The following is a 13,217-nucleotide window of genomic DNA, read 5'->3' as shown; positions in this document are numbered from 1 at the left end:
GGGCGACGGCGGGGACCGGAGAGGGGCGGGACCGAAGCCCGAGCTCCACTGGGCGGAGACGGGTACCACCTCCCAGTGGGCGAGTTCATGCGGGGCCTGCCGGGAGTTGTAGTTTAGAGATGTGTTCCACGTCTCTCTCCCACTTGCTCTTTTTTGGGGGTATTCTCTATATTGAGAGAGACCGCCAGTACCTCATGTAGTTCAGCATTGTCTCCAGTCAGGTCTGTGCCAACCAAAGATGCTGAAAGACGATTTTTGTTACATGAACCTGCTCCAGGACATGTGTTTCTGAGAATTCATCCACTATCCATTTTGCTTTATGCCTACAACTCAATGTACTTTGGTGCTAATTAAGGCCCACCTCCTTGCAAATTAAGGCCTCTATGTTTTATCTACAGAGGAGTTTCTCAATGTATTCATTCTATTCAGTTCAGTCGCTCAGTGATGTCTGACACTTTGCAACCCCATGGACTACAGCATGCCAGGCCTCCCTGTCCATCACCAATTCCTGGAGCTTACTCAATCTCATGTCCATAGAGTTGGTGATGCCATCCAACCATATCATCCTCTGTCCTCCCATTCTCCTCCTGCCCTCAATCTTTCCCAGCATTGGGGTCTTTTCAAATGAGTCAGCTCTTTGCATCAGGTGGCCAAAGTATTGGAGTTTCAGCTTCAGCATCAGTCCTTCCAATGAACACCCAGGACTGATCTCCTTTAGGATGGACTGGTTGGATCTCCTTGCAGTCCAAGGGACTCTCAAGAGTCTTCTCCAACACCACAGTTCAGAAGCATCAATTCTTCAGCACTCAATCCTCTTTATAGTCCAACTCTCACATCCATACATGACCACTGGAAAACCCAGAGCCTTAACTAGATGGACCTTTGTTGACAAAGTAATGTCTCTGCTTTTTAATGTGCTGTCTAAGTTGGTCATAACTTTCCTTCCAAGGAGTAAGCGTCTTTTAATTTCATGGCTACAATCACCATCTGCAGTGATTTTGGAGCCCAGAAAAATAAAGTCAGCCACTGTTTCCACTGTTTCCCCATCTATTTGCCATGAAGTGATGGGACCAGATGCCATGATCTTTGTTTTCTGAATGTTAAGCTTTAAGCCAACTTTTTCACTCTCCTCTTTCACTTTCAAGAGGCTCTTTAGTTCTTCTTCACTTTCTGCCATAAGGGTGGTGTCATCTGCATATCTGAGGTTATTGATAGTTCTCCTGGCAATCTTGATTCCAGCTTATGCTTCATCCAGCCCAGCGTTTCTCATGATGTAGTCTGCATATAAGTTAAATAAGCAGGGTGATAATATACAACCTCGACGTACTCCTTTTCCTATTTGGAACCAGTCTGTTGTTCCATGTCTAGTTCTAACTGTTGCTTCCTGATCTGCATACAGGTTTCTCAAGAGGCAGGTCAGGTGGTCTGGTATTCCCATCTCTTTCAGAATTTTCCATAGTTTATTGTGATCCACACAAAGGCTTTGGCATAGTTAATAAAGCAGAAATAGATGTTTTTCTGGAACTCTCTTGCTTTTTCGATGATCCAGAGGATGTTGGCAATTTGATCTCTGTGCTCTGTGACAACTAGAGGGGTAGTATCGGGTGGGAGATAGGAGCAGGGTTTAGGAGGGAGGGAACATGTATATACCTGTGGCTGATTCATGTTTATACATGGCAGAAGTCAAAACAATATTATAAAGCAGTCATCCTCTAATTAAAACAGAGAGAGAAATACCTCTGATGGGTTTCCAAACTTCACATTCAACCCAGAGGAGGAGCAAGAAACCAAAGTAGTAACCAAGTCAACGAAGCCTGTTGTGTTTTGTGTTGTGTTGTGTTGCGTTGTGTTGAAAGATCCTACTTACCCCAAATCTCTATGGTTTTCCTGGATGCCCAGGAGACAAGAGACCAAAGACAAAGCTATGAGCCTGTAGAAAGAGCTGGGACTATAATCCTGCACAAGGCTGGAAAATTCAGAGGACTATACCTTCTGAGAATAGAGTAGGAGAAAAAAATCCCCTGTACCAACCCAGGCCAATATGTGGAAATATTTTAGCCTGGATTTTGGCATCAAGGGGAAAAAAACTTTTCCTTTAGAATTCATAGCCACAAGTTTTCCCTCACATAGGTCTGAAAGTTCAAATTTATAGTACCTACACTGTCCAGGAAACCTCAAGTCAAGTAAGTCTCCTAGGCTGGTAACACTTGGAGGTCTAGAAGAAACAAATACATATCCTTATTGCACAGGGTCACTCTCAACACAGGACTGAAAGGGTTTCCACAGATAAACAGGCTATCAAAAGGTACACATGAGCACCCAAAATAATACTACATCTGAGAAAATAAGCCAGGAATGAATCAACAGAAACCACAAAGAGAATAATGAAGCTCATGAAGTTTAGATTTTGGAATTATTTATTACAGAATATAACATAAGTTTATTAAAATGATTAAGCAAAGTAAGACAGGAGCAAGAAACAAGATACTGTTTTTAAAAAAATCACCAAGCAACTCTGAAAAGAAGTCAAGTAAAACTTCTAGAAATAAAAAATATAACTAAAACCAAAGCCAATGTCTGGATTAAATAGTAGATTACACACAGTTAAAGAGAGAATTAATAAACTGAAAGACAGATCTAAAGAAATTACTGATAGCAACCCAAAGAGAAAGGAAATATGAAAGGAAAGTTGAGAGACATGGGGATAGATTGTGCAGGTATACCGTATGCATAATGAGAAAAAAAGAAAAAACAAAAGCAGTATATGATGAGATAATGGCTTGGAATTTTCCAGAATTGATTAACGACAAGACCCTTCAGATTCAGGAAGCAAAGTAAATCCCAAACAAGTAAAGGAAATCTCAAACACATCAAAGTGAAACTGCAGAATAACAAAGATAAAGAAACCAGAAAGAAAAGACATCCCCGGCAAAGAAACAACTATTAAATTTAGCATAGATTTCTCAACTGCAACAGTGTGTGCCATCTCACAATGGAAAAATATTTTCAAACTACCAAAAGAAAGTAGCTGAACTTCGAAGTACATACATTGTTAAATTATTAGTAACAAAAGTGAGGGTGAAATAAATATATCTTCAAGTAAAAACAGAGATATCACAAACCACAGAGATGTTACAAACCAGAGAGACCTACTAAAGGAACATCTTAAAAAGATACACTTCAGGAGGAAGGTAATCCCAGAAGTAAGGTGCAAGAAATCAGATAGATAGTTAAACCTACTAATACATCATGGACTAGGACAATCCTCTATATTTTTTCACTCTCTCACAGCCTACCACATCTTATATTCAACTACCTGCTGGTAGTATATAAATTTGATGGATAATACAGATAGGTGTGGGGCTTCCCAGGTGGCACAGTGGTAAAGAATCTGCCTGCCAAGGCAGGAGATGCAGGAAATTCGGGTTCAATCCCTGGGTCAGGAAGATCCCCTGGAGAGGGAAATGGCAACCCACTCCAGTATTCTTGCCTGGGAAATCCCATGGACAGTGGAGCCTGGCAGGCTCTATGGGGTTGCAATGAGTGGGACATGACCGAGCATGCATGCACAGATAGGTGTTAGTCACTTCACCTTACATCCTTTATCTTCACATCATTATCAATTAGCACAAATCATCAAAATACAGATGAGTAACATGAGATGAATAGACTATTTGCCTAGAGTAATCCTTAAATTCATTACATTCTGAAATCATTACAGCAGAAATAAATCTTCTCAGTTCGCAAGTCATGAATGTACTATCCTCCATTAGATCTAACTAAATAATCTAAGTTCCTACTAGAGGGGCTGAAAGGCACACACACACAAAACAATCTCTACCACACCACCACACTTAGTTGAGGTAATCTTTGTTATTTTCACCCAGAGAACATTACATGATACTTTATTCCCTAGTAGCTTAGATGGTAAAGCATCTGCCTACAATGCGGGAGACCCGGGTTCAATCCCTGGGTTGGGAAGATCCCCTGGAGAAGGAAATGGCAACCCACTCCAGTATTCTTGCCTGGAAAATCCCAAGGACTGAGGATCCTGGTAGGCTACAGTCCATGGGGTCGCATTGGACACGACTGAGCGACTTCACTTCACTTTTAAGAAAATAAACCATACAAGTGGAACAATACTGGAACACAATGACCAGGAGAATAGTACCTGTTTTCTTTGAGAAACTGATTTAAAAAGTAAAGTGACAGTCACTTTTTAAGTAATCCAAAGAAGACAATATAAAAATTTCAAAATGCTCTGTTGCATCAAAGTGATATCATCTGCCAGCATTTATCAGACAAAAAAACTCATAGTAAAGTGTCTTCACTCACATTCACACTTTGTTACACTTCTGAATACCCATATAAATGAAAAAATGGCTGAATCATATCCCTAGCCACCATTTCAAATATTAACTGAAATGAAAACACTTAAATACTGAGGAACTTGGCTTTGATGTGCAAAAGAAAATGACTATTACATATATACACATACATAGAAACACACTTAAGAGGTTAAACAGTACCGTGTCCCCCACCTGACTAACCGTATTCCAAAATGGTGTTAATGGTACTGAATTTTAACTAATATATAAATTTCTATTTAAATGCCACTATGTTAATCCCACTGAGAAAAAAATACCTGGATACATGTTAACATGGCAAATTAGAAAATATTTATTCCCATTAAAAAATACCAGAATGTTTTAGGAAATTAACCAGTGATAGCATATATAAAGTATATCATATCCCATTATACTATACAAAACATACCCTAGTTTATTGGCTTCTGTTTTGGAAGATGCTTGCCCTTTTATTTCTTAATTAGCTTATGCATTTGCTTTATTTTCTAATTTCTTCCAAAGAAAAACAATAAACCAAGACCTTTTGTTCTTAAAAAAAAAAATCACCTGAAGATTCAAAAACTTTTGTTAACTATACAACTTCATAAAATATACTTTTTAGTATTAGTACTTAACTCCATCAATCCTTTGCCAATTCATATATTCAAAAGCAGTATTATAAAAAGAGAATGGAAAAGCTTCAAGGAATAATCAATTTTGATATTAATTTCTTAGAAGTCCTACTTTAATGATTTTCTTTGAAACTGCATAAATTAATATTCTTATAAAACTAACATTTAAATAAACTGATTCATCCAAATTAGTCTTAGTCATAATAATTTTCTCAATTTTTAGCAATAATTTGTCTCTAATAAGGTATTTATTTATAACCGAAATGAAGATTATGTCACTTCTCATAAATAATATTAATTTAACAGAATTAAGTTTCCCGTATTGGCCCCTGATGCTTGAGGATTATTAGAGGTCTACACAATACAGCACTGAATTTTGAAATTAGTTGAGAATGATCCAGAATTTCCTCTAGTAAACATAATATTAGCCATAAATGAAGACAAAAGGCAAAAGTAATGACATAATTCTAGAAGAACACTTCTCGTCACAAATGAATAGGTCTTATTTAGGTTTATGGAAATTATTTAACTACATAAAATTCATAGGGAAAAATGGCCATATTTGAAAACAGCCACAAGGATCAAAGTAGAACACAGGATGGTAATGAGCAGAGTCACAGAACATACTAAAGAGGTATGTATGGTCAGTCCCACTGGAACTTGTAGAGTCAAATTCTTGTATACCTTGGGAGAGAGACAGAGAAGTTAGATACATTTACGATCAACCTCCTAACATGAAACCACTACTTCTTTGATTTTTAACTTAACTTTCTCTTCTTTTTTGTAATCTTTTTTTTTCATTTATTTTTATTAGTTAGAGGCTAATTACTTTACATTATTGCAGTGGTTTTTGCCATACATTGACATGAATCAGCCATGGATTTATATGTGTTCCCCATCCTGAACCCCACTCCCACCTCCCTCCCCATCCCATCCCTCTGGGTCATCTTTTTTCTTTTAAATACCTTTCGCCATTGCTATACTACATGTAACACTATATGAATGATTCTTTTAGATTCAACATTTCAGTTAATGTAACAGAATCAGACTCATTAAGTTCCCTGTGCTATGTAAGAGGCCCTCATTAGTTATCTGTACATAGTAGTATATATATATGTCAATTTATCCCACCCTCTCTAATACCCACCCCTGGTATCCATACACCCATTCTCTACATCTGTGTCTCTACTTCTGACCAAGTCAGTGTTAATGAGCTACTAATACTTACTCAATTTAATAACTGAAAACAAGTTTGGAGGTTAAAACTCTAAAAATCGCCTGCATCAGCCTAGATTTACATTTATAATAACAATATTACTGTCTAGAAATTTAATAACAGTTGAAATGATACAACTTTATAGTTTTACTTTCCTTTGTTCACTTGTTCTATGTAATATAATGAAGTTAACTATTTCATTTTGTTGCTTAAAAGTTAATAAAAAGTTATAAATATAGTGAAGTTTTACTGATTAAATAAAATCAGATGGACACACCACTGTGGGGTTTTTTTTGTTTGTTTGTTTTTTGCCATTTCACACTTTTAAAAAGCACATCAACTACACTTAGCCCTGGATCAATGAGGCATGGGACTAACTTTCAATCTCCATGCCTGCAAATTAAATGATTCTATGACTATTGCCAACAGTAACAAAGAAACAACTTTAAAAACAAATACAAAACAGCTTCCTACAGTAGAATATAAGATTATCATCCCTTAAATGTGGCAGAAACATTACAGAAGGAGTTTTATATGAGGACGCATGACCTAAAATAACATAAAATATTAACTTTGTTGTTGTTGTTTAGTCGCTAAGTTGTGATCCCATAGACTGTACCCAACCAGGCTCCTCTGTCCATGGGATTCTCCAGGCAAGAATACTGGCGTGGGGTGCCATTTCCTTCTCCAAAAGATTAACTTACTGATTTATATTTCATATTGTTCCATTGGCAGATATCCTTACTGTTCAAAGCACAAGGAGCTGTCACCTTTGACTGAGCCCAGCATTTCAAGACTGGAAACTCTGAGAAAAAGTGGTAGAAAATCATATCAGAAAACCTGTATCTGGACTAGAAGCCAAGCCAGTCTTTCATGTTGGGATATGAGTATTCAAACATTTTAATACACAATGTACATGATTTGGGCTCAGCTATCATATGCTGTTTTATTTTAACAGCCTGTTCTAAGCGGATGCCTAGAAAACTATAAAATTACAAAGACTGTGAAGAAGTTGAGCATGACTTCTTAACAAATCCCACTACACTACGGGCCATTTTTTTTAACTTAAACTGTTCCTGAAGTATAACGTATCTCAGAAAAATGAACAGATCATAAATCTACAACTAGATAAATTTCCATAGACAAAACACAGCCATGGAAAGAACTCTCAGACCAAAAAAATGAACAATTCCAGAACCCCAAATGCTCTCTTGGGAGGGGGCACTTTTCCAAACTTTAGGGTAAGTAAAAGGTAACCATTAAAAGAAACGGTAAACTAGGTTGGATAAACAAAGTTAACACAGTTGAATACTTTTTTACTTTTCTCATCATGAAACAGATGATGACAGCAAATGTGTGATTAAAAACTTCCTGTCAGTCTTTAGTAACAGTGCTGCTGAATTCAGTAAACATTTTAATCAGCCCCAATTTGGAGATACAAAGAACCAAAATCTGAAAGGGACTTCCTAAAGTTTTGATTCTAGGAAGAGTGAAAATGATGAGAGCAGTTTTTTAATTTGCTGAAATCCACACATAAAAGGAGAACAATTCTACACAAAACCAGTAACTCGAAGACAACTTTTACAACAAAACTAGGTGATAAAGTATCCGTAAAATACATGCAAGTGGACACAAAGCACGGACAGCTATCAGTATGCAATTCTGCAGTATCGTATGAAGAAACAGAAAGCAGCAGAGCTATCACTGGCTGATAAAAGAAACACACCACGCATTATATGCCCACTCATAAAAGCGCACAGCACCACCTATAGTCTTACCAAAAGAATCAAACCTGAATCTGAACACACCTCTCAAACTAGCTTCCAATTTCCAAGTAATGAAGAAGACATGAACTAATGAGCATAGTCATCCAAACCTCAACAATGACAGGGTCTCAAATAACCCTGGTTCTTCAACAGATAAAATTTTCTTTAAAGAATGAAATAGAGGGGAAATCTGTAATTAATAGACTTAACAGAAATAACATTTTCTTAATGGGCAAGACTAAGCTATCGTGTCTAAGAATGCCCACTTGAGTGATAGAAGTATAAAAGAAACATAAGGAAGTGATTAAAAGTGAGGAGAGTGGGTTACTCTTATAGGAAAGGAGACTGGAACAGGACCTGTGGGGCTGCTGCTACACTGACTGGCAAAGTTCTGTTTCTTTCTTTTTTTTTTTTTTTTTCCCCCAAAGTTCTGTTTCTTGACCTGGGTGGTACTTGCATGGCTATTTCCCCTTTAATAATTCCCTAAACTATATATTTGTGAAGTTTTTCTATATCAGTGCTTTATTTTACAATCAAAAAATTTAACAGAAAGAAAAAAGAATCATGACTTTGTTATCACTGTCCCTGACTTACCACCATACCTTTACTTTTATTTTCAACTCTCCAAAAAGATTTGTAACCCTTACCTTGGTCACAATACATCAATAAGTCAGGGTTATGGACCACAATAAACGTTTCTCCATCTTTACTATGTGGCCGATGATAGCGATAGTGCACAGGCAAAAAAGCCTGGAAACAATCAATGCACTGTGAATCTTGTCTAGCATAAATGAGAACTTCAGATTCCTTGGACAAATAGTTGGGAGCCTCTATATTAAAATTTTCTGAAACCATCACTGCCTGTCAAAAAGAATACAAATATTAGTCCAGAAGAAATGAATGAGGAAGATGTAAAAAAACAAAACCAGAAGACTACTATATAGATGAACAAAAATGTGAAACACACCACCCCTTATAAACAATTTTCATTCCTCTTCCATTCTCAGTTTTAAGTAGAAAACACAAGATGTGATCTGTGTTTAATAGAAGCTTACTAAAAGTAAACTGAGGAAATTATACTCTGAGGTGTGAAATTTCCCCATAATAAAAATTTCTATGTAATTTCCTTATCAACCTTTGCTTTGGTAACAAAACAGGTACCAAGAAAAGAAACTTCAGGAATAAATACAGCATTGATTCAATAAGCATGAAAACTATGATAAAAAACAGTTAACCCAGTATTGGGTTAAAATGATAGGTATCACTCTGGTAATTTCCTGTTCTTCAAAGAAGCAAAGTAAGATGGTAGTGAGTAAGATAGAGCACTGTGGGCAGGAAGTCAAAGCAAAGGTCAGCACTCTCTTTTGGATACAAAGTTAATGGAAAAAATGGTAACGATTCTTTTAAAAAATAATATGGTAAAGAAACATTTTAAAATAAGTGTTTTATGCCAAAAGTAAAAATGCAGTTGTGACAGAAATTAGTCATACATTATAAATGTATCCATATATACATATTTATTTATAAAACCACACATACACACACACGTATATGAACATTATATACATAATATGTGTGTGTGTGTATGCATACACACATGCAAGTTTTCTTCAGATTCACTTATACAAGGAGAAAAAAACCAGCATTAATTTCTACCCACCAGAATTAGCATCCTAATTCTTCTATTTGACAGTGACACCAAGTGCTGTATTTTCACATGCTGTTTCTTCCCAGTTCATCACAGGAGTAACAGAACTTACTAGCAAAGGTCAAAGAATTATAATCTTATGACTCATGAGGAACTTGAGAAGTGATTAATTTAAACCATTGTTCCAATTAAAGTATTTTTCAAATATCCAGCCACTGTTTTAATGCTTTCAATGATTGGAAGGAAGTTCATTATTTTAAGTCATCTCATTTAATATACTGTTAAATTTATTCCCTTTTTATTAGTAGAAAGTTGATTCTCTGACCCATAATAATTCACCAATTGTCCATGCTTACAATATTTGCAAAAAATATGTTATTTGTTTTACTAAGGGTCCCTCACAACTTAGAAGGCAACCACTTTCCCCCATATGTTTTCTCCTCCCCAAAGAAATATGTACAGTTTTCTGGGTTTCTCAAGACATGGTTTTCCAAACCATTCATCATATCAGTTGCCTTTTGAAATACTCAGAGAAAATAGTAGCAATACTATCTTCTTTAGCAAAAATTACATTTTTTCAGTTTCTAGGTTTAAAAATTGCATTAACTTTTTAGCAGCCTCATTTCAGTGTGATATATATATATATATATATATATATGTATTATTTTTTAAAACTAATAGACTTCATTTTTTGGAGCAATTTTAGGTACAGAAAAATTGAGCAGAAAATAAAGCATTCCCACATACTCCCCATCCCTCGCAAACACACTCACAGTTTTCTCTATTATTAAAATCAGTTTGGTACATTTGTTACAATCCATTAAGCTAATATTGATAGATTATTAATTACAGTCTATAGTTTAAGTTAGGGTTCACTCTTTATGTTGTATAGCCTATGGATTTTGGCAAATATAAAATGACACGTATCATACTGGATAGTTTCAATGACCCAGTGCTCTGCCTGTTCATCCTTATAATATTCATTTGAACTTTTTGCAGAAACCTTTTAAGTAACTCCCATTCAATTTTTTCAAGTAATTAATTTTTCACAAATTAAAACCAGGGACTTATATTTATCTCTATTAAATATGTATATAACATTTATGAACTTGATAACTATATCTTCTATATTTTTATCTAAGTATAAAAATGTTGACCAAGAAGATTACAACAGCAAATCCCTAAGAAATTTTACTAGAGACCTTCTGCTAGAAGTTTACTAATGCACTCTCTTTGCATACAACTAGATATAAATTAAAATAACACGTATTTTCTATCTTGTCAACAAAGATGTATAGAATGACCATGTAATAATAAAGGTAACTTTCTTTGAGTACCAATTAAGCTCAGTGGTTTATATACATTCGCTTCTTTAATTTTCACAAGATCCCTATCAGAGAGGAACTCTTAGGCCTGTTATTATATAAATGTCTAAACAAAGTATCGGGGTGGATAAACAATATAGTAGCTAGTAAGAAGAAGAAACAAGATTCAAAGCCAGGTCAAAGAGATTCCCCTATTCAATTAGGTTAAATAAGATAACCAATATTTTTCTAGTTGAAAATTAAGTATAATAAGTAGAACTAACCCAAAGTATATTCCTGATTGTGCTATTTAGAATTTATGATGGCATTATGATCTTCAGCTTCTCTAATTAATGAGTTTTTGTTTACTATTTTCCATAGAAATAAAAATATGGAAACTTCCCAAAACTTGAGAATATTTTTAACATGAATTTAAACTAGAATATAATGAAAATGAGGTAAACTGCTCTAAATGGCATTTTGGCCTTCAGAGAGGGCTCTATTAGTCAAAGGGTTATTTGGTGATGGTTCAAAAACTTTTATTCTGGGTATCTGAATCTCAAAAATCAGCCTTAGGGACTTCCCTGGTGGCCCAGTGGCTAAGACTCAGTGCTCCGAATGCAGGGGGCCAGGGTTCGATCCCTGGTCAAGGAACTGGATCCCACATGCCGCAACTAAGCAACTAAGAGTTCTCATGCTGCAACTAAGACCCACTGGTTAACAGACATGGACCTATACTTTTTCATGACAACACTAAACTACACATATCAAAAACCACCTTAGCAAAGTTAAATGAATTAAGCAATAAAATTTTTGTACCCTAACTGTAACACTCAACAGATCTTTCTCCCCTAGACTAGAGCTCTATCAAAAAAATTCAAAACAACAACAAAAAAATCTAAAACATTTCCCAATTAAGACACAGTAATTGGTATCTTTGAATAACTTATACAATCTAAAATTGTAAAACTATAAAAATGAAATGTATAACAATAAATACTTCTCTGACACTGGGATGTTAATTCTTTTTAATTACTTATTTATGTATTTTTATTTTTGGTCACGCTGTCTTCATCGCTGTGTGCTATTTTTCTCTTGTTGCAGAGAGTGGTGGCTACTATTCGCTGCAGTAAGTGGGCTTATCATTGTGGCGGCTTCTTGTTGCGGCCTGGGGGCTCTAGAGCTCGAGCTTCAGTAGCTGTGAGGCACGGGGTTAGTTGCTCTTAGGCATGTGGGATCTTCCTGGACTAGGGATTGAATCTGTGTCCTCTGCATTAGCAGGTAGATTCTTAACCACAGTACCATCAGGGAAGCCCCGGGATGCTAATTCTAACAGTACATATTTTTTTCTAATCAGTCTGGCTAAAGAGTTTATCAGTTTTATCCATCATAAACTGCAAGTTTTTGGTTTCACCAGCTTTCCCTACTGTGTGTGTCTGTTTTCTAGTTCATTAATTTCTGCTGTGACCTTCATTTTTTCCATCCTTCTACGGTGGTTTCACGTGCTCATCATAAATTAAGAAGGCTTAGCTGAAAACGTTAATTGAGATCGTCTTTTAAATAGGCATTTTAGTGCTACAAATTTCCCTCTAAACACAGATTTAGCAGTATCCCACTACTTCTGGTATGTTATGTTTTCATTTTCATTCAGTTCAAAATACTTTATTTCCCTTCTGATTTCTTCTTTTGACCCGTGGATAACTTAGAAGTGTGTTAATTAGTTTCCAAATATTTGAACATTTTCTAAAGATCTTTCTATTCTTTATTTCTAATTTAGTTCCTTGGCAGTCAAGAATATACTTTGTAAGACTTGAATTCTAAATTTATTGAGGCTTGTTTTATAGCCTAGAATGATCTACCTTGATAAATACTGCATGTATACTTTTAAAGAACATGTATTCCACTGCTGTTGGGTGGAATGACCCATAAATGCCAATTAGGTCAGGGAGTTGGTTCATAGTTTTGTCCAAATCTTTGATATCCTTACCAACTTTCTGTCTACTTATTACATCAATTATTAAGAGAAGGGTACTGAAATCTCCCAACTATAAGTGTGTATTCATCTATTCCACCTTACAGTTCTACCAATTTTTCTTTGCATTTTGAATATATTAGTGACATAAATGCTTAGAATTATTATTTCCTGCTGATTAGTTGATCCCTTTATCAAAATGGTGATAGTCTTTAGCACTTGTGACAATCTTTGCACTTGAATCCCTTTGCCTAATATTAATATAACCACATCAGCTTTCCTTTGAGCAGTGTGAGCATGTCTTATCTCTTGTTTTAAAAGTTAAAGTTCATT

The 13,217-nt window shown here is 35.6% G+C and overlaps 1 protein-coding gene across 1 annotated transcript in view; it reads right to left on the bottom strand.

The window, feature by feature from the left end:
• Positions 1 to 4,656: 4,656 nt before the first annotated feature.
• The window catches only part of PIGX (phosphatidylinositol glycan anchor biosynthesis class X), a 23,681-nt gene continuing 15,120 nt past the window's right edge, over positions 4,657 to 13,217 (bottom strand). The window contains exons 6-8 of the mRNA XM_020887944.2: positions 8,608 to 8,821; positions 6,899 to 6,999; positions 4,657 to 5,662 (exon numbers count right to left, since the gene is read on the bottom strand). Coding sequence (XP_020743603.2) covers positions 5,519 to 5,662; positions 6,899 to 6,999; positions 8,608 to 8,821 — 459 coding nt within the window. The 3' untranslated portion in view covers positions 4,657 to 5,518. The remainder of the gene's footprint in view (positions 5,663 to 6,898; positions 7,000 to 8,607; positions 8,822 to 13,217) is intronic.

The sequence above is a fragment of the Odocoileus virginianus genome, chromosome 4 (assembly GCF_023699985.2).
Source record: "Odocoileus virginianus isolate 20LAN1187 ecotype Illinois chromosome 4, Ovbor_1.2, whole genome shotgun sequence".
NCBI classification, from domain to species: Eukaryota; Metazoa; Chordata; class Mammalia; order Artiodactyla; family Cervidae; genus Odocoileus; species Odocoileus virginianus.
This window is presented reverse-complemented; position numbering and strand designations above follow the sequence as displayed.